Source organism: Ovis aries, chromosome 7 (genome assembly GCF_016772045.2).
Source record: "Ovis aries strain OAR_USU_Benz2616 breed Rambouillet chromosome 7, ARS-UI_Ramb_v3.0, whole genome shotgun sequence".
NCBI lineage: Eukaryota > Metazoa > Chordata > Mammalia > Artiodactyla > Bovidae > Ovis > Ovis aries.
In genome coordinates, this window is record NC_056060.1 from 6,777,391 (window position 1) to 6,799,628 (window position 22,238).

Here is a 22,238-nt window from a genome sequence, read left to right on the forward strand (position 1 = left end):
ATGTTGGGTCTCATCGTTGGGTTGAAAAATCCAAGATTAAAACATTCTCCTTGGGCTTGTTTGTGATGATGTTTCATCCTTGCAAACCAGAAGACAGGAAGTTGAGGTGCTAAATAATGGTCAAATTTCAACTTTAAGACAAAATTTATGTATCTAGCAGGGTTTGGTAACACAGGTATTGTAGGTTTGTGAAGCCGATACTGAAGTGTGGTGTTAAGGCCTTTACCCCAAAGTTCTAGTCTTCAAGGCTGTTAGCTCTTCTATTCTGTCAAATGCTGTATTATAGATATTAAATATTAACATGTAAGACACTAAGAAGTAGTCTAATGGAGAGAAGACTTGAGCGTTTGAGAGTTACTCAGTGGGCCTGGAACCCTGGCCCACTTTCTCAGCTTTATGAGTGGCACCACCGCCTACCATCACCACCGCCCGCTGCCACCCAGTGGGTTGTAAGGGGAGAGGTTGGATAAAACGTGGGCGAGGTGTGCGGCACATGTGGAGACATCACTTGGCGATTCAACGATCATACAGTCTGGGCGATAAAATCTTGGTTGGGAATCTTGAGTAATTTCAAACATCTCTGTTCTAGACATCCTCATTTGGCACCTCAATGATCCTAAAGTCTGGGCAATAAAATCTTGGTTGGGAATCTTAAGTAATTTCAAACATCTTTAAGATCTGCTCTAGCACTAAGCTCTTAGAATTCTCTGAAGGAGAACAAGGCGGCCACACAAAATAGTTTATGATATTGTTTAAGGCTATTCAAAGTGTACAGACATAGAAGGTTCATAAAATTTTTATGGGAAGACAGTGCAAATGGTAACAATGTGAGAGTCCTGTGGTGTTAATCAAAACAATGACAAGAAAATCTGAGCGATCTTATAAAAACAGCTGGAAATAGCCAGTTAGAACCATACCACATTTCCAGGTTATATTCCAAAGTCAAGCCTAAGGCAAAAACTGAACAAAGTTAGAACTGCTCTTGAAAAACGTGCCATGAGGACAATACTATTTGTCAATAAACACAGCACAACAGAAATGCAAAAAGGCAAAATGGCTGAGGAGGCCTTACAAATAGCTGAGAAGAGAAGAGAAAGGCAAAGGCGGAAAGGAAGGATATGCCCATCTGAATGCAGACTTCCGAAGAACAGCAAGGAGAGATAAGAAAGTTTTCATTCAGCACTTCACTTTGCACTCAGTGAACAGTGCAAAGAAATAGAGGAAAACAACAGAATGGGAAAGACGAGAGGTCTCTTCAAGAAAAGTAGAGATACCAAGGAAACATTTCATGCAAAGACAGAAGTGGTATGGACCTAACAGAAGCAGAAGAGATTAAGAAGAGGTGGCAAGAATACCCAGAACTGTACAAAAAAGATTTTCACGACCCAGATAATCACAATGGTGTGATCACTCACCTAGAGCCAGACATCCTGGAGTGTGAAGTCAAGTGGGCCTTAGGAAGCATCACTACGAACAAAGCTAGTGGAGGTGATGGAATTCCAGTTGAGCTCTTTCAAATCCTGAAAGATGATGCTGTGAAAGTGCTGCACTCAATATGCCAGCAAATTTGGAAAACTCAGCAGTGGCCACAGGACTGGAAAAGGTCAGTTTTCATTCCAATCCCAAAGAAGGGCAATGCCAAAGAATGCTCAAACTATCACACAACTGCACTCATCTCACATATTAGCAAAGTAATGCTCAAAATTCTCCAAACCAAGCTTCAACAGTACATGAATTGTGAACTTCCAGATGTTCAAGCTGAATTTACAAGAGGCAGAGGAACTAGAGATCAAACTGCCAACATCTGTTGGATCATAGAAAAAGAAAGAGAGTGTCAGAATAACATCTACTTCTGCTTCACTGACTACGCCAAAGCCTCTGACTGTGTGGATCATAAAAACTGTGGAAAATTCTTCAAGAGATGGGAATACCAGACCACCTTATCTGCCTCCTGAGACATCTGTAGGCAGGTCAAGAAGCAACAGTTAGAACTGGACACAGAACAACAGCCTGGTTCCAAATTGGGAAAGGAGTACGTCATGTCTGTATACTGTCACCCTGCTTATTTAACTTCTTTGCAGAGTACATCATGTGAAATGCCAAGCTGGATAAAGCACAAGCTGGAATCAAGATTTCCAAGAGAAATGTCAATAACCTTAGATACATAGATGACACCACCCTTATGGCAGAAAGCGAAGAAGAACTAAAGAGCCTCTTGATGAAAGTGAAAGACAGTGAAAAAGTTGGCTTAAAACTCAACATTCAGAAAACGAAGATCATGGCATCTGGTCCCATCACTTCATGGCAAATAGATGGAGAAACAGTGGAAACAGTGAGACTTTCTTTTCTTGGGCTCCAAAATCACTGCAGATGGTGACTGCAGTGAAATTAGAAGATGCCTGCTCCTTGGAAGAAAAGCTATGACCAACCTAGACAGCATATTGAAAAGCAGAGATTACTTTGCCAACAAAGGTCCGTCTAGTCAAGGCTGTGGTTTTTCCAGTGGTCATGTATGGATGTGAGAGTTGGGACCATAAAGAAGGCTGAGCACTGAAGAACTGATGCTTTTGAACTGTGGTGTTGGAGAAGACTCCTGAGAGTCCCTTGGACTGCAAGGAGATCCCACCAGTCCATCCTAAAGGAAATCAGTCCTGAATATTCATTGGAAGGACTGATGCTGAAGCTGAAACTCCAATACTCTGGCCACCTGATGTGAAGAACTGACTCATATGAAAGACTCTGATGCTGGGAAAGATTGAAGGCAGAGGAGAAGGGAGGACAGAGGATGAGATGGTTGGATGGCATCACCAACTCAATGGACGAGAGTTTGGGTAAACTCTGGGAGTTGGTGATGGGCAGGGAGGCCTGGCGTGCTGCAGTCCATGGGGTCACAGAGTTGGACACGACTGAGTGACCGAACATATATACATACACACATGTATATGTGTGTACACACATGTATATGTGTGTCTATACAGTACATACATATACACACATATACACATATATATGTGAAAAGATTCAAAAAATATTTACCTGAACCTCCTATGTATTTGGGTCTATTCCATGCTGTTAAATTTTTTTTTAGGTAACAACTCAGTAGTTTCCTTGATGCCCAACTGGGGTTACAACCTATAATTTGAAGACCATTGAACTGGAGTATTTCAAGCTCTTAGCTAACTGAGAATTATGTAGAATTATGTAGGTCCATACCTGGGGGTTAAGAAAAACAACGAAGCAAGCACATTTGTCCATAATATTTTAATACTTTTCCACTTTTAAATACTGGTTTTAACTTTGTGATTGTAACATGGAAGATCCAACTTTATTATTTTTTAAAAACATCATCAGGATCATAAAGCTATTTAGAATAGTTACACTCTACACACTCCCAAGGTACGTAAAATGATTATGTTTTGAGTTTGTAGATGAACAATGACAATAATCGAAATACACTGTCTGTACAACTTCTGGATGAAATACTGGTGAAAAGTGTTTAACTGGACAACAACTAATAAGTTTAAAGATAACCAGCACAATTTCACAAGAGAACCAGCTCAGCCCAACTAAAATTTTCTCAATAGCAATGGACACTGATGTTGTAGAGGAGTACAAATTAGCTGATGAAACTGAAGAAACGGGAACCTCATTCCTCCTGTTCCTCCTTTTGTATTGTTACATTCCTCCCAGTCACCGCCCTCTCCTTGGTCTGGCCCCCCCTGTGGCGAACCCAAATCAAGAGCTGCTATGACATACCCTCTACCTCAAAATCAGGACTCCTGAATTTCAAGTGAAACACCGTGCTCTCCTGAACTGTACAGTGTGGACTCAGGGACAAACCCCCTCATCGCCAGTACTTTTCATGTTTCTATCACAGTACAAAAGAGCAACTGAGTAGAAAAGAGTAAAATCTTTTTTTTTTTTTTTTTTGGCTTGGGGAAGGTAAGTAGGAAATAACTGTAGATAAGAAAACATCATGTATATTCAGCATGTTGGAATTAGCCATATGGAAATAATTCTAGAGGGTCTGAATGTTGTCTAAAGGGCTAGTACAGCTCCAAATTTTGATTTGTTTTAAACTTGCTTCATATTCCCTAACTCATTTTCTAAACCTGGTTGGGCAGGATTAACCCTAGTGAAGTTCCAGTGCAATTATCTGAAGATAAAATGTATCTTTTTCTTTTCTTTTTTTTAATACAAATATTTTTAGTGTAATCATTTTATTTACAGAACTGCAAAAGTATATCATTTAGTGCAAATGCAACTATTGAAGATTTAGACACTGCTCTGTAAACTGTCCATACCTTTGTAAAATAAAGCTATCCAATTTAGTCATGATAGTTATCAGAAATGGCAAACACAGAAACATTTATAGTGGGCAGATAGAATATTTTTGAAGATTCCCATCAGTGGCTACGGTGAATAAACCTTCCCTCCCCAACCCTCCCATCCCAACTGCAGAACTGATTGTAAAATAAAATACACATTTGAGGTATAAATTTTTCTTTCTTAAACATCACGATGTAAAATATTAACAGTGATGTAGTAAACTGATAAGATAACTTGTTTTATTTGCCTTAACTAGCATTACCACCATATAGGCACTTCTCCACGTAGTCAAATTATGAACGGCTTTTTTCTGTAATAAGGCATATTCCATGCACATCATTTAGAGAAAGGTAAATTAAAAAATAGAAAAGATTTATGGAGCATGAAATCTGCGTGCATGTAATGTGAGCATATGCTTTATATGTATTTTTCTCTCTGTACAGAATAATAAATACCACTATATCTGATGCAAGTAATTAACTTCCAGGATTGTGTATATTAAGTGATCAGACTAATCCCATCATTAAGTTATCACCTTGCATTTATCATTAAGACTCCATTACCATGTATGAAATATATACAGGACATGTTCCACATGACATGACTTTCTGCTTTACAAAATGGGTCTGGTTTCTGTGTTTCTATAGAGATGAACAAGTGAGCAAAGCATCTACAAAATGCTTCTGATTTACGTAAGCACACTTGTGTATAAACAAAATGAAGATTCTGAAGTGGGCAGTCATTTCTACTTCAATGAGTTCCATTCCCTGCCTCAACTCCATGTGTCAAGGTTTTCAAAGAGGGGGGCCTAAAACTAAAAAAGGTATTTTACATTTAACTTCTTACAGCAACTAAAGAAAGAATTTCAGTTCGAATCACACTGACTTCTTTTCTGCCCTGCTAAAGTTTCTGATCAAGAGGCAAACAGGAGTGATACCCACATTTTCTATGCCTATCTTGTAACACAGCTTTTAAACCAACCCAAATTAGAATGAACAAGCATACGTTACTGAATACTAGAAATACTGGATCAAACGTCAAACAGCGAGATTTGCTGGAACAATACCGTATGCCCTCTCACGTGTGTCAGGAAAACATGAGCTCATTTTATTCTGACCGTTTTACCAGAAAGTAGTTTATACCTAGTAAGGTTGTACAGGTGTTTCTGTTTGGAGGCAGACAGAACCAATTCAGGAATTACCAAATTGTGTTTGTAATAAACTGAAAAAAACCTGCAGCACACAGTACACAACTAAAAATACAATAGAAATATAAAGATATCTGAGAAAAAAATAAAGCTTTTCACTCTTTCTCCATCAGAACCAAGGTTCTTCATGGGAGGAAGACTGTAGAAAAGGCGAAATCACACGTTATTGACAGCCCTCAGTTATTAAGAGACACTGCACATAACAACATGAATTATTATAGAAATCAGCAGCAACGAATTCTATGATTATACAAAGCAAAAAAGTCAAAAAATTCCAGACACAGACTTGACTGTGGGCCTAAAAAAAGAACCCCATCCAGGCACCTGGCACACAGAAAGCGCGTGCCCCACGTGCGTCCAACTTGTGTGCTTTTCCTCTGCGCACGGAGCCTGACACAACTGAGGGTCTCAGGCCGAACCACAGTAAATTAAAAATTCTGAAAAAGTTTCCAAAAATTAAAGCATCAATTCCTAGTTGTGATTCAAAGTTGATTTTTTTTTCTCTTTTAGGAGCAAGCAAATAAAAATATAGCCATATACATGTAATTTTACATGTATTTATAGTTATATGCTGAGCAAGGAGATCTAGCAGAAGACAGCTAGTGTTAAGATGTTCAGCTTTGCTATTGCGGTATTTCTTCATTTTTGAACACAAGGCCAAGGTGTTGGGCCACATACAAGGCTATAGATCCTATGTTCCAGCTTAGAGCATTCAATTTTGTTTTTTAACTTTTTTCCTCCAACATGGAATGTCACACAGCCTTGCTTCAGTCACTGTAGGAAAGAAAATAACAAGTAAAACATTCAGTACTCTATGCCCACTAACAGCTGCGGGACTACCAGAACAGACTTCTTCCGTCTGAATCCATGGCATGCAGAGAATCTCTACTGAAGTTTTATATTTTAAGGACTTTTCGCCTTAAGGAATTATTAACTTTACATATTTGAAATGTAGCATCAGAAAAGGAGGCATAAGAAATCTTGTGAAGGCTAGAAAAAAATCAAGAAAGACAAAGTGCTACAGGAAGCGAAAAGGGAATCAAGCAGAGGTCTCTGGATCTGCACCCCACAGACCGGAACTTCCTTTGTCTTAGTGTTCAGTATAAACTATGCTATACAGTATCAAGAATTTACTTAGGCTATGGGAAAGAGGACTGCCTTATCTTAAGAAATACCTTGTCAAATGAGTTTAAGAGTTCTAAATTTTAAATATCTTTGGGCCTTCTTTATGGAATTTCTCTAAAGATGATATACACTACTGAAAGTTACTATTTCTCCATCATCAAACTAATAATGGTAGCTTTCCTAAGGTTTCAATGCTAGGATCCAGCTCACACATACATCTCCCCAAATTATTATGAAACAAACTGTAACTTTAGGTTAATGAAGATTTAATGTAGGTAAATGAAAATCCGATTTTCTGTCAGAAAGAAGTTCAATCTGGACTCAAAGAGTCCAGTTCTGTCTTTATACACAAACATACACTGTATAAGATATTCTAAAAATGCTGCATACTGCATTTAGGTAGTACACTTACGCTTTAAGAGACTCCTTCAAAGGTCAGACTTTGTCCCAAACACTAACCATTCAGAGAAGACCAGAACCTGTTTAACATTTTCATGTAACCTATTTTCCTGGGAAAAGCTACATATCTGGGATTTCAATACAATAATCCCTGTGTTGGTATCTGAAAGTAAACTAAGCCTTTTTTTTTTTTAAAGAAGTAACAGAATCAGAAATCAGACAATTATATAAGTAGTTCTCAACTGGATGCAAAGACGCTAGAACTCATGTGTAACAAGAGGACTATAATTTTTTTTTTTTCGGCCGTGCCACGTGGCTTGTGGAATCTCAGTTCCCCGTCCAAGGACTGACTGAACCTGGGCCAGGGCGGTGAGAACCTAGAATCCTAACTACTAGGCCAGCAGGGAACTCCCAAGAGGACTATAATTTAAATTGCACTGGGAGAATATTTCTCACCTATCGAGTTGGAAAAAATCAGAAAGGTTTATTTCCTACACTGTGTGATTGTCAGAGAAATAGTACTCCCGACATGTTAGTGTTGGTGAAATGGTAAACTAATACAACCTCTACAGAGGGCACTATCTGAATTACAAATGTACAAGCCACCTGGAGCGGCAGCAGTGCCACAGCCAGTAATTTACTCACAAACTAAATGGCACATGGACATGACTGCAATATTGTTTGCTCCAGCAAAAGCTAGAAGCAACTTTAACGTCTGCAAGCGGAGAACTGGTTAGATAAATGTATGTGCATCCATACAGTGGGATTCTACAGAGCCATAAAAAAAAGAATAAAGCAGCTCTGCACCAACGTGGAAAGACCTTCAAGATAAAGCTTAAGAAAAGTAAGATGCAGAACCCACTTACAGTATGCAGCCTTTTACCAATAACAATAAAGGTGTCTATATGGCAGGAATACACTTGTACTTGCTTACTCACGTGAAAATAAAACACTTCTGGAAAAACACAAGAAACTACGAGCAGCAGCTATACACTGTGGTATGTGGGGGTATGCGGTGATGGTGCAAAACTGGGTGATTAGGAGACGGGGATAAACTTTACTGTGTATCTTTTCAAACTTTTGACTTCTGAACCATGCTAACATACCACTTACTAAAAAAAAATGATTTTGGTGCCTAGCACAAAGATACTCAGTGCAGCATTATTTGACAATAAAAACATGGAACCAGCCAGACATTAACATGGGCCAGTGCTTAATAAATTTTACAACATTTATACAACAGATGTTAAAAGAATGATATAGTTTTATCTTTCTATGTCCTAATAGTCAAGATATATTAAATAGAAAAAGCAAGCTGCAAGATAATACTTTGGGGAAAAAAAAAAAATCAAAGATATATGTTAGTACATACATACAAGCCTGGAAGAATATACAAAAACTTGAAAGTATTTTCTGGGAAGGGAAAAATAAGGGAAATTGTACTTACTTATTATGTCTGCAAGAGCCATGTTAATCAAATAAAGTTTTAAAAAAAGGATAAAATATATTTTCCAGTACCTGTTAATACTAGAACAAAATAGGTTTTCCTGCAGTTTTTTCTTGTACGTAAGAAGTAAAACGCTTTAGAAACTTTGGATATTCTCGCTTTGCCACTGCCCTTAACACTGAGGCTGGTGCCCATCCGCCAGGGTTTACTGTGAGACAAAGGAAAATGCAAACTGTTAGAGTAACTCCTCAAACACGAAGCACTCATTTTGTTCTTCTGCTTTAAAAAAAATATTCCTCACGTTGAAACAGCACCTCTTAAAAAGTCTTGATCACTCAGTCCTTAGTGCTGTATCAACCACCAGATGAGAACAGGTAACAAATTAGAAAGCATTTATTACTGTTCTAAAATATTCTTGGTTTCCTGAACTATATGCAAATATTAGTACAGCAGCACTTCAGCTTACTAAACGCAGATTTATTAATTAAACTCTATTACAATCAAATAGTAACTTGCTCAGGCATAACTGTCTCTGTAAACATACCAGCAATGATGGTTCTGTATAAAGACGGTTTGAACATTTGATTAGAGGGACTCTAGTTTACTGCAGGTAGGAAATGGGTGGAGTGAGGAACCATTAAAAGTGATGAACAGGGTTGTCCAGCCCTAGGCCAGCGTGAAATAAATACATCACTGCTGCTGCTGCTGCTAAGTTGCTTCAGTCGTGTCTGACTCTTTGCAACTAGCAGCTACTAAAGGATAACGGAACAAAGATTTAGAAAACTAAAGTCTGACAATAAGAAAACGAACTATTCACCTGAAATTAGCATAATATTTTATACAACTATTATTTTACAAAAGCCCAAAATTATAAAGTGAAAAAGAAGAAAACAACAATTTCCAGTAATCCAGCAACCAAGCAACCAGTCAGTATTAGCGTTTCTTTGTAACTTTTCTTATGTACATATTTTCTTCTTTTAAAATTGACTGAAATGGTATTGTGTATGCTTCTTCTCACCCCACTTAACTTTAAGTTATAAACATTTTTCTAAGTCACTAAATGGTCTTTGAAAAATTGGGAAAAAAATAAGTGTTTCTTTCCTCACTGTTGCTTATATTCCTAATTACACAAATATTCTATACGACATATATATAATAAAATGGTTCTTAAAACTGTACATGTAATAGTGATCTAAAGATGAAGTTTACAAATTTACCTTTCCAGCCTGAGCTTCAGAAATTCTGATACAGTAGTTATTCAGACATGTATATTTTGAAAGAGTCCCAATAATTTTGATATATATCTCTCCGAATTAAAAATTACTAAATCTAATAGATAAAAACTAAAATGACATTTGTAAATGGTATTTGTCCAAACTGTCAGTTATCATGTAGATCATAAGAAAAACATCCATATGACCAAACACCAAAAACAAAATACATACCATTGGCCACATACGTAATCTTGCATAGAATGTTGTCCCTGCTAATCTCCTGGTTTCCCTCAGGGGGGCTCACCAAGGTCTGACAAATCATAGCAATGTTTATTTTGGCACGGACACACCGATTGTTTAGCTGCCAAAGGAAAAAATAACAACACCAGTGTAGCAGATATCCAGTATTTTGTAACCTCTTCTGGTCTAATTCTACATTAAGTTAACCAAAATTATAACTCATCATCTCCAACAAAATCTTATATGCACCAATAAAGGACACATGCCAATGTCTGAATGCTGGGAGACAGCAACCGTGGGGTGTGGGGTTGAATTTACTTGAATGGATTAAAGGTTGCATTGTCACAAAACTAGAAAAAAACTTGTGTATGAAAAGTGATAATAGTCTTGCTATATAAATAATACTCCAAGCATGTGGATGTGATCATTTGTGATGTTACTTGTTACAGAAAAAAAGTATATATATTACTACATCTTTTGAAGTATTGGAAAGTAGTACTCTATACTCTTTATTATATCACTTATTGTAAGTACTGAATATACTCCTGTTCATTTTTCTATGTTCTGTTTTATAGCCTTAAGAAGTGTTTCAAACATTTCTGGATGTATAAAATAAGAGTAAATGCCCTACATGGTGTGATGCTGTATTACACATAAAACTGTGTGTATACATTAAACTTTGTCTCTTGAAAAAAATAAAAGAATAGATGCCGAGCTGATTTGACATCAGGAATGTTTTCCCTCCTCATAAACAGTAAAGTAGCTAAAATGAGACAGAAACCACAGGGGCTTTGCCTGCAAGTTGATCACGGCTTGAGGCAACTGTGAGAAGTAGCCTACCTAGCGACCCATCCAGCTGCATCATCGACCCTCAAGAGGAAAGGAAAACAGCCCTGCTGGGATTTCATGGCATGACTGTTGCTCTCAGGTAACACTACTAGCTGTACTCTTCCAAGAAGCCAACTTTAATAAACAAAAATTTAAGAAGCATTATCAAATCTTTATGCATGGTGTGTGCTGATCACTTTTGCCCTGTACTGTGTTGTGTATTTAACTTTATATTGTACAATTATAACACATTTATACACTGTACTTACAGGAGCACTGCTGTGATCTACAGAAAAATTACAAACTATCCAAGTCTCCGGGTCATTTTCATTCAAAGCTGGTATCTTTCGAATGGCAGAAAGATATAAGACATCCCGCTGAGAAGCTGGCCACACTCTCTGCGGAAGAAGTACAAATATTTTAAAAGTCTGAACTCCGTTTTTGGTTTTCTTTTTGGCTGCGCCACCCACTCGTTTTCTTGGGCTTTCCTGATAGCTCAGTTGGTAAAGAATCTGCCCGCAATGTGGGAGGCCTGGATTGGATCCCTGGGTTGGGAAGACCCCCTGAAGAGGGGAAAGGCTACCTACTCCAGTATTCTGGCCTGGAGAATTCCATGGACTGTATAGATCATGGGGTCGCAGAGAGTTGGCCACAACTGAGCGCCTTTCCCTTTCTCACAGCATGCAGCATCTTAGTTCATCAAGGAGGGATCGAACCTGCACTCCCTTCAGTGGAAGTGTGGAGTTTTAACCATTGGACTGTCAAGGGAAGTCCTGAAAATTTGAACTACTTTTTATTTACATTTAATATGGAACTAACAAAGAAACAAATGTAAGACTAATACAATGTTTTAGTGTAAGGTAATACTTGTCAAGATTTTAAATGGAAAGCACCCACCAAAGGATTTGATTATGAAAACTGAGTTAATAATGGCTTTGCAGAATACACCAAAAGAATAACCTTCTGCTATTTATAGCTCTCTTTAAATTTGGTAACATATACGTAACATAAAATGCTATAATTTTTAAGTGTACAATTGACTGGCCTTAATTATTTTTACAATGTTACAAAAATACCACCACTTGCTCTAAATGTGTCGTCACTCCCAACAGAAAGTCTGTACCCATTAAGCAAGCACTCCCCATCAGCCCCTTCCACAGCCATGAGACCATTTTTAAGTACAGTACTATGCCTCTGTTTTAACTGTTCAGAGCAAAGAAGATGATGCTCCACTGATATCAAAATCCTATCTGAAGAATTTGGTTGAATCTTCCAACTTAATGGTATGCAAGGAAAAACATACTGTAATGACATGGAATCTAGGTCTCTGCAAACTGGACGACATACTTGTAACTGAGAGAAAATATGCAGTCTTTCCTGATTGCTGAATTTAATAAACAGTCAACAACTCGGTGTCAACACAACCCAAATCATTTGCAAAGGGAAATGGTTCATCTTTTAAAAGACACAAAATTTCATGAAGTTTTTGACAGTAGTGCTGGGCAAATGTATGTGATGCCATTAAACAAATGAAAATGCGGCCATATAAGAACTAATGAATGCAAATAAGCATGATGATAAGACAGAAATTCGAAGAGAATGACTTGAGTATCAAGAGATGAGTAGCACTCTTTAAGACTGTATTATGAAAGAAGCCAAATTTAAAGAGAAAGAATTCTATTATTACTGGATAAGTGATAAGGATAAGTGAAAGTCACTCAGTCGTGTCCAACTCTTTGTGATCCCATGGACCATACAGACCATGGAATTCTCCAGGCCAGAACACTGGAGTCGGTGGCCTTTCCCTTCTTCAGAAGGTCTTCCCAACCCAGGGCTCAAACCCAGGTTTCCTGCATTGCAGGTGGATTCTTCACCAGCTGAGCCACAAGAGGAAGCCCAAGAATAATGGAGTGGGTAGCCTATCTCTTCTCCAGCGGATCTTCCTGATCCAGGAATTGAACCAGGGTCTCTGCTAAATTGCAGGCAGATTCCTTACCAACTAAGCTACCAGGGAAACCCTATTATTACTGGATTTTGTTGAAAAAATGCCAGGACAATTCATTTATTCAACTAATTACAACTGTAACTTAAATTCTGTTATATATAAAATACATTACTTTAATAATCTTTAGTTTTAGTTTTCCAGAAATAATCCTAATATGAGCTATATATTCCTCCCCTCCATCTACTACTTAAGAAGCAAAATAATTTCTGCAGCCCATTTTCCAGGATCAATTATCTTTAGAAAATAAGCGCCTTCTGATTCTAAATGACTGGTCATTTATTTTCACTGCACATTACAGAGCGACTAATATTTTAAAGTCTATTAAATTTCAGACTCTACTTTAAACCCCCTAAATCAGTAAGTTAAAACAGAATCTTCACTGTTATGCCTTTGAGTAGTTGTCATGTAAATGAAGCCGAAGTCAGAGTCATTAAATATTACATGCCTCAGATAACAAGACTAGCTCAAGAAATACATAACAAAACTGGAAATATTATCAAATATTCAACTCAAAAATTATTTTAAAAAGAAAAATGAAGTACTTACTGAATCATCATGTTTCTTATATAATGTACAAAACTGCTTTTGGTGCATCTCTCCAAAATTTTATTATTGTTTATTCAACATAATATTTGGCAATGTTAAGAATGGAAATAGAGCAGAAGAAGTTAAGAGAAATATTCTCTAATTTAAATATTTAGATTAACAGAGGAAGAAATGGAGTGAAAGGAAACCAATTTAAATGACAATGTTTCTTTGTGTTCTGGGGCATGACCAACAACCTCTCAATAGCTGATGCTCAGCAATTTTTCCCTGATGTCAGATAATCCATTTAGATCATGTTCACTTTTGAGTCTTAACACAGACTAATAACATACTTTCCATTCTCCTATTACTGTCGCAGGAAACCGATTCATATTTGGTCACTCATTTATTTCCTCTAGAGACTAGATACTAGAAAAACATTGAATAGATTTGAGTACTTTCTTCTCCAGACTTACTATATATCGCCATCAAACATAATGTTTTGGATATTTTTCAGGTTTGTTTTTGCATCCATTTCTGCTTTAAAGCAGAAATGTTTAAATAATCTGATTTACTTTTCGAATACATGAAATTCGTGATTAATAAAGTCTTTGAATCTTTTTGTGCAACTTAATTTCCTGCCAAATTTTACTTTACAGAGTATTTTGTATGTCTCTGTTCAAACTACGCTGGAATCCTGTTGGGATTAAAAGATATTTACCTTGTGCGTTTGATAAATGATGATTGCATTATCAGCTAATGTTTCCACCACATGAAAGTTTTCTATAGTTGCTACAATGAAGAGAAAATGTTAGCAGTCAAAACAATGTGTTACCGTTTCCCAGTATGTGACTAATTCACTTACATTATACACAGACATTATAGTAAAATGAACAGGATCTTGCTCTACCGAGGCTACATCCACATGGAAGGGAGTTTGTATTCATACAGTATTAGGGGTTATAGATGGTGGCAATGAGATCTAATCACCAGGAAACCTAATTTTTTTTGGCCCAGTATCCAGCTCCCACTGCAAGAAAGCAATTCTAATCATGGCTTCATTACTAGGGCACAAATTATTCCCTAACACCATGACCTCTTCCCTCTCTTGTCATCCTTAATTTATCGGAGCTGAATAAGCTGTTCACCTAGGTTTAGGTGACTGTAAGCCTGAGGAGAACACACCCCCCTCCCCTGACACCACTCCCCTCACAGCCCCCTCTTAATCTACAATTTATCACATAAACAGTATAGAAGGAAAAAAAGATGATAAAATAGAAACCTTTTATTTTAGCCTTGGCTTTTCCACTAACTAGTTCTGTGGTCTTTAACGTGTCACTTAGGCTATCTGAATTTTACTTTATTACCTACCTATCACACAGGACTGTAGTGGATTAATGCTGTAACTCACTGAGAAGCATTTTGTACAATGAAAAGCTCAGGTATTATCAGTCCCCTGGATGATTCTCCAGGTAGTTTCCATAACTATCTGGAGTTTTTATGACTTTGGAAACTATAGCTCAGATTAAGAAGGCCAGGTTAGATTTGGTATTTAATTTAAAATTAAAAACTATCAAAATATAGTAATGGCAGCTTACTTTCCCAATCATTGCGAACATCAACATTCCAGAAGTAATTGCAGACCTCGTGTCCTGTAACGCCTTTAACTGCATGGGTAGCTTTCAAAGGATCCAGAACAATCCCATTTTCTTCTACTTCTCTTCTATATACCTAGAGGATATATTTTAAAACATGTTTAAAAACACTTATGCAACATAAACATTCTGCCAAAAGAAAAATTAAAATTTCAAATTATTAACAAAGACAATACAAAAAAATATTTAATACTACAATGCCAAAGTATGTATATGTAATGAGTGAGAGCTACAAATACATCCATTTAAATTAGACATTATTTACTGAACATTCTCAAAGACCATTCGTCATGGCTAAGAAGGCCAAATACAGCTGGTTAGAACATTATCTCCTAAGGGATAATATGTTCACTGCTGTATCCCCATCACCTAGAACAGTATCTGAAACATGAAGGCACTCAATTATTTGTTGAACCAATGATGGAATGCTAACATCGCATAAAGATCAATGATATCTTGCTTTTAAATACTGAGGTTGCATGCCTTAAGATCTGTCTTGCTTTAAATACTGAGACTGTATAAACTCTTGAATAAAATTAATTACTTCAAAATTATAGAGGATTTGGTACTTTAGACAGCTCTGGAGTAAGTTCTTTGAAAAATAATCAGGTTATCACAGAGGAAACCAGCTCTCAATTTATGGAGTGCCTATGGGGCTGGACACTGTCAGGCATTTCACCTAATTTCTCTCCAAAGTACCTTTCCTTACACATTTATTTATGTTATTGGGACTGATAATATTTTTCCAGTAACCAAAACTGGAAACTCTAGACTTTTGATTTCCTCCCTTACATTGCACATGGGTTTTAAGCTTCTTAGTAATCTGTAAGACATCCAAAACTTGACTTTTCTACTATTGTGTATCTTTTTAAGGTATGTTTTCATCACCTTGTACCTGAATCTCCTAAGTGGTCTCTAGTTTCATATCCCTATGAGCCTAGTCCTTCTAAAATGTCACTCTGTATACAGTGGCTAGCTCACTGCTACAGACAATAACACATTCTGTTTGTGGGTTATTTTATACACCGCATAAACCAGCCCCAGCGACTCTCTCTCTAAAGCGGTAGGAGCACTTCTTCTCTACCGCTCACTTCAGGTGAAGGACCTCCACTCAGACAGTGACTCCCGGCTTCTCCTCACCCTTTCACTTCCCCCTCCTTGCCGGGGAAACAGGGACACCTGAATGGTGGACACAGGAGAGTCAGGCAGGCTTGGCTGAACCCCTTCTCCTGTGGGCAGGATGTATGCTGGTCTGCTTCTGGGGCTCGCTCTTGTGGGGGAAGGCCTCTGATTACCTAGTTATGTCAGAACTATTATGTTTCATTCTGGGGTAACGTACTAGTAAGGCCTCGTGACAGCTGGTCTTTCTGTTCTCTAACCATTCTCTAACCAGACTGCCAGCATTCTAATTAACACGCTGGTCTCTCATTTGCTTACCTCCTCTATTTCTTAATTTGTTCCCTATTCAGGAGGAGAGTAAATTCCAACATCTAATACTGTATCTCACTTGTGAGAATAACTGTGGTCAAAAATCTGTACAAAACTCCTGAATATAAATGCCCTCGCCTCACCTTTGTGAGAACCTTGTTTCCATTTCTAGTCATAGTCCTTGATGTAAAACAATCTGTCTCAAATCTGAGATCTCTTTCAATTTTCCTCCACTGTTCACCTGTACTTTTCATTTAATATTATCTGGTAGAGCTAAATAGTTCTATCTTTTAAATGTCAATATCCTCCTTCCAACCAAAGTTTCAGCTTGGAGGGAGTCTTATTAAATATCTGTTTATCTTTAGCATTGTGCCTTGGGCATGAAGTAATCCAAAATTCAACGATACTGTTGTTGGTTTTCAACTGAACACTCAGTCTCTTGTCCCTTGCTCTTACTCTCTTACGCTAGGGATATGAGCAAGATTAGCTAATCAATGTCCAAAAAAAAGAAGCAGTGAGAGAAAGAACAAGAAGTGAGGTACAGACCAAAGAGGGAAAAAAGTTAACACCTGGGCACAACATTCAGTATATTTAAAGGGAGAGAAATATCCGGAGAGTCATTAGCTAATTGTGACCTGTTCATATCAAAACCCATTTTCTCCAAGGCCACGGTAAAACAGAAAAATCTGTGTACAGATTTATACTATGATCATAAAAAATTATGTAAAAGCTAAACCAGGAAAGCAAAGAGACATTTTATTTCTCATTATTTAGAGCTTCTTCAATCATACGTAATAGTTCACTTAAAAGAAAACTGTAAGTGCTATCTTACTTAGATCAATAATAATAATTCAGTATGACTGCAATGGGCTGCAATTAGCCTGCAGGGAATTACCTTCATCTCCCCTTCTTCTACAACCAACTGCCAGTTGGCATCCCCACCTACATCCTGCAATGAATAGGTCATATGGTTCTGCACCATCTCTTCAACCTTAAAAAGAAAAACAGAACCGTAAGAATCCATATCCAGTAACCTCTAAAACAGAATGGTATTCAGTTATTTCAGTTCAGAAATGGTGTTTTTAAAAAGCTAAGCAACCAAATGCACAAAGGTTAGTAGGTTTTATACAGTGTTGCAGAGTTTTAGTCCACATTCCAGAAATCATATCCAGGTTAATGACAGAGAGGAGAAATGTGGGGAAACAAGGTGCTTCACTCTACTTAACACTGGCCTAATGTCCATCAAGTGACCAAAGCATGTGTTTTCTGGAAAAAAGAACTACTCCCTCCTTTCCTACCATATGTATTCTTACAGAGATAATGTCTTAAAGCATAAAATCATGGGGCATTAAGCGTAAAAGGGGCACAAAGAGGCCATCTAGTCCTGTGTTTCTGTAGTTAAATACTATACAGAGATATTAGAAAGCTTGTTGTGTGTCAAGATTTCTCTACAAAAAGAAAATTTTTGTTATTATACTCAACTCCTCTTTTATCATGAATACAAGCCAACTTAAAAAATAACCAACCTTTCTGTATATCTGATTTCATTTCATTATTCTACATTCTTTCTAAATTTCTAACTAAATTTCTTTTACTAAATTTAAATTGCAACCTCTGCTTTTAACTACCAAATTATCCTGACACATCTTTTATAAATAGAGTCAAATAGTTCTTATTCCCAGAATCCTCAATCAGGTTAATTGGTAAGATCTCATTTAAGTGTTCTCTGGAAACCCTGCTAATATGAAACATGTTTATAAACAGAAATGAAGTGATAAACAGATTGTCTCTGAAGGAACTGGCACCTTTTCCATCTACACAGACCGTTTCTAAGTCCTATTTTTTTAACATTTACTCATAATTTTGTTTTATAGAATATTAACAAAAGGCAGAAAAGAATTGAAAAATATGTATATTATGCTTCGATTTTAAGATTTATTCCTAAGTTTAACAACTTGTTTTACATAAAGTCTATTACATTCATTAGAGAAACATAAGAACTAGGTTTACATGTATTTTGAATTAAATACACTAATGATTTGGGGGCAGAGCTCTTAAAATTAGTCACTTTGAAGATATCATTTTTCTGCATATAAGGATGTTATCACTATGTTATTGTGATGTGTACACCAAATTTCCTGGATTTCAGAAGGCATTTTTGGCTTCGTAATTACTGAAAGTAGTTATGACTAAAAATGTCTCTTTAATTGGCAATGATCATCAGAAAAGTTTTTGGTAATAGTGTGTAGGCTGAAATTCTACAATCTACGTTTGTACTAAATAAATGTTACATAGTAACTTATTTCTTTATCCATAATTTTTGGTGTGAAGGGTGTTGAGTTAGACAACTGGAAGAAACTTTAAAACATGACTACTAGTCCATCTATAATTTTATAAAGCCTTAATTAGAAAACATAACTTCAAAGACTGCCTGGGAATAAAATCTCTGTGTCTCTAAAACTCTGAAATCTGCTTTGAGAGGTTCAGGATGACTAACGTAGAATTCCAAGTTACAGACGCTATATACCAAAGGTATCTTATTAGAGGAAGAACGAAGCAAGTCCCAGTTCGCATGCACAGACAGAGCCTCCACAGCAGCTAAGGCTGTGAGCCTAAGGCACACCACGACTGGGAGATTATTTTTAATCACTTTTAGGTATCAAGATCTTAGAAATCTTTAGATCTGGGTATGTACATACTTTTTCTGTAGGCTGCTAGCAGTTAGGAACACCTATATTTATCATGAGATTAGAGGTAGAAAGAAATATTTCTCCCAAAGAGGCCCTACTTTAAATGGATTATTTGTGAAAGAAGAATGTTAAGGATTTTATTCTGCTAAAAAAACAAAGAGAGTTCTGTTCAAAAGAACTTTAGTGCCATTTAGCTCTTTTGTTGAAAAAATATGCAGGTAATTGTGTTTCTATTTGGAGTATTCCTAAATTAGTTATTTCAAATGTCTGAAAAATGATAAGCTGTTTTTGATTTGTGTTTTGATGCAAAAGAAACCAGATTACCAGATTCCACAAATATAAACTGATAGGAGGTAACTTAAGTTTGAAACAGTGTACAGTAAATGTTTTTAATATTGTCTTGCTAGATAGATGAAGCAACAGAATTCCTATTATAGCTACCATTGCATCCATATAGCTACCATGGAAAAGTTTTCAGTCTTTTGTCCTCATTACTTCCTTAAGAGGGCTTGAAAACATCCAACAGAGAAACAAACAAGATGTATTCACTACTGTGCTCCTAGGAAATTAACAAAACTAATGCAGTACCGAATTACTATATTAGCCATGTCTTCAAAGCCTTCACCAAGGAATCTTTATCCATTATGGTATATTCCTTGAAGTAATAATATTAAGGTTACAAAGAAAGATATACCAGTAAAATCTCACTGTAATGAATTTTATCTTAAAATATGCAGTAGCAATGTTACTATAGGGACAACGGCTTGGGCATTTGTGACCACACTCATATTTCAGATATAAAGATGCTCCATTTACTGTTTCCAGTTATGACTCTATATTAAAAATAAGTGTAACGCTAGGGACCATTAATTGGATGACATGAATAAACATTTGCCCAAATTTCTAGCTTATCAGGTTCAAAGTCTGATATACTAGAAAATAATGTTACTACAAGTATCTATCACTTAAAAACAAGAAGGGTGAATTTTCGCCTAAGTGTAAGTTCAGGAATCGTGTCCCTGGTTTTTGCACCCTGAGTTGAAAATGGTAAGCTGATATAAACAGCATCTTCATAGCAAATGAACTATGAAAAGACTGGAGATAAAACACATTTGGAGGTGATGGCACTCCAATTCTTACCTTTTCTTTCACTTCACACTTCAATCACTCAGTATGCCAGTTTAGAAGGCTAGCTCTAAACAAAATTGTCCTTTGATGGCACAACAAAAGTGTAATCAACAAAAGTCTCAGAAGGGCTCAGAGTTTAAACCTCTTTTTCTTATCCATGTGAAAGGAATACAACTATGCTTACTATTACAGGGTCATAAAGGGATCTGCTGGACACAATAATTTATTAATAACAAATTAATAGTATACTGTTAACCTAGAAGAAAAATGGTCAAGGATATGAATAGTCAATTCACTGAAGAACGCCAACAGTTAAGGAGCAAAAATAACACTTCTAGTCTATCACACTGGCAAATATTAACTAAATTATAATATTCAGTGCCAGGATAGCAAAAGAAAACTGACCCAGGAGTGTAGCTGGTTCAACTTCTCTAATGGACAATCTCGCAATAAGAATAAAAAAAGCTTAGGTGTGTGCATGGCCTCTGTCTTAAAACTTCTGGAAATATATTCCAGGAAAATAATTGGATAAATATTCCATGATGTATAGACAGAGAAGGTGTATATACAGGGAGGCCTAGGTAGCACTAGTTATTAAATAATAGAGACTAACTGAAAATAAATGTTCAATACTAGGTGGTAAATCTAACATGCATATTCATACAACAGACAAGGAGATCTAGACCTATATTTACTGAACAAAACAAAAAAATGCTAGTTTTTATACAAAACAGTATATACAGAATCATCTACATTGGCAGGAAAAAACTATTACTGAGGCATGTAATTTTACTTAATATATACATATATATGAAAAGAGAATATGTATAAGAATATTAATAGTGATCTATTATTTTAGACTACGTTCTAGTTCAGCTAAATAAGCATTTATCAGCATAAAAGTAATTAGCAATTTTATTTTATATAATAAAGAAGGAAGGGGTGAAATAGACAATTACCACAACAGTAAAGTTATTAAGGACAAAAGTGGGCAAAAGCTTTACTCAGATTTGTTTTTTGCAATGGTGATTCTCATCATACATTAACCTGCAGATGTACTACCCACCCTTTGACTTTCTTTTTTTTCCAACTAAGGATGCTTTTTATTTTCCCTTGGTCTGTGAGTTGACACCTTTACGTGGTAACTGTGGTATGGAAATAAATGTGGCCAAAAAGGTCCATTTAGGAATCTAATTCTTTCCTACTCTCTATACCCTTTCATTTAGGGCTACTTCATTTCCAACACCTGCCCAGAAGATTCATGAGTTACTACTAATTTCCAGTGCTGTGATTAGTCACTCAGTCGTGTCCAGCTCTTTGTGACCCTATGGACTGTAGCCTGCCAGGCTCCCCTGTCCATGGGGATTCTCCAGGCAAGAGTACTGGAGTGGGTTGCCATGCACTCCTTCAGGCAGATTCTTTACCACTGAGCTACCAGGGAAGCCCAATTTCCTAAGAGAGTCATATATTTTATTTGAAGTTATTTTCAGGGGCAATCTCAGTTTTACCTTTAATTATCCTCTTTAAGCAGGACTATGACCATTATATGTCACTAAGAACAAAGTGATCAAGAGCCAGTATTTGTATGTAGATGGCATAGCCAAATTAATCAATAGTTAACTGCCAGAGCCCAAGTCTGCTAATGACAACAAATACTTTAGCAAGACAGTAAATACTTAGAGACCTCAATGCTATTGCTCTTAATTTCCCCTTTGGGCATATAAAAGAGCAGACTAATCAAAAGCTTTTAAAAACAGAACCAGATCAATCATGAGCATTGTACATTAGGAAAAAAAATACTAGAAAGATTTTTCTCAACTGAGTTACACAAGAACTTAGGTGAAGAAATAAGCTGCATTTGGAAGTTTTGTAAAAATCTGGGCACCTGCTCCTCGACATTTCACTTGTATCTGATGGCTTTCAGCCGTTTTATATACTCTATAACTAAGGTTCAGGTCTGGGTTCTGAAGCCCTAATTCTTAGACACCTATGAACAGTTCAAATTCTTTTCTTGCTCT

The 22,238-nt window shown here is 36.7% G+C and overlaps 1 protein-coding gene across 2 annotated transcripts in view; it reads right to left on the reverse strand.

Annotated features, from left to right (window-relative positions):
* Positions 1-3,246: 3,246 nt before the first annotated feature.
* The window catches only part of CERT1 (ceramide transporter 1), a 138,755-nt gene continuing 119,763 nt past the window's right edge, over positions 3,247-22,238 (reverse strand). For both annotated transcript variants that reach the window (XM_015096789.4, XM_015096790.3), the window contains 7 exons: positions 17,298-17,393; positions 14,918-15,050; positions 14,041-14,111; positions 11,059-11,187; positions 9,953-10,082; positions 8,579-8,715; positions 3,247-6,310 (listed from right to left, as the gene is read on the reverse strand). In XM_015096789.4, the coding sequence (XP_014952275.2) occupies positions 8,588-8,715; positions 9,953-10,082; positions 11,059-11,187; positions 14,041-14,111; positions 14,918-15,050; positions 17,298-17,393 (687 nt within the window). In that variant the 3' untranslated portion in view covers positions 3,247-6,310; positions 8,579-8,587. The remainder of the gene's footprint in view (positions 6,311-8,578; positions 8,716-9,952; positions 10,083-11,058; positions 11,188-14,040; positions 14,112-14,917; positions 15,051-17,297; positions 17,394-22,238) is intronic.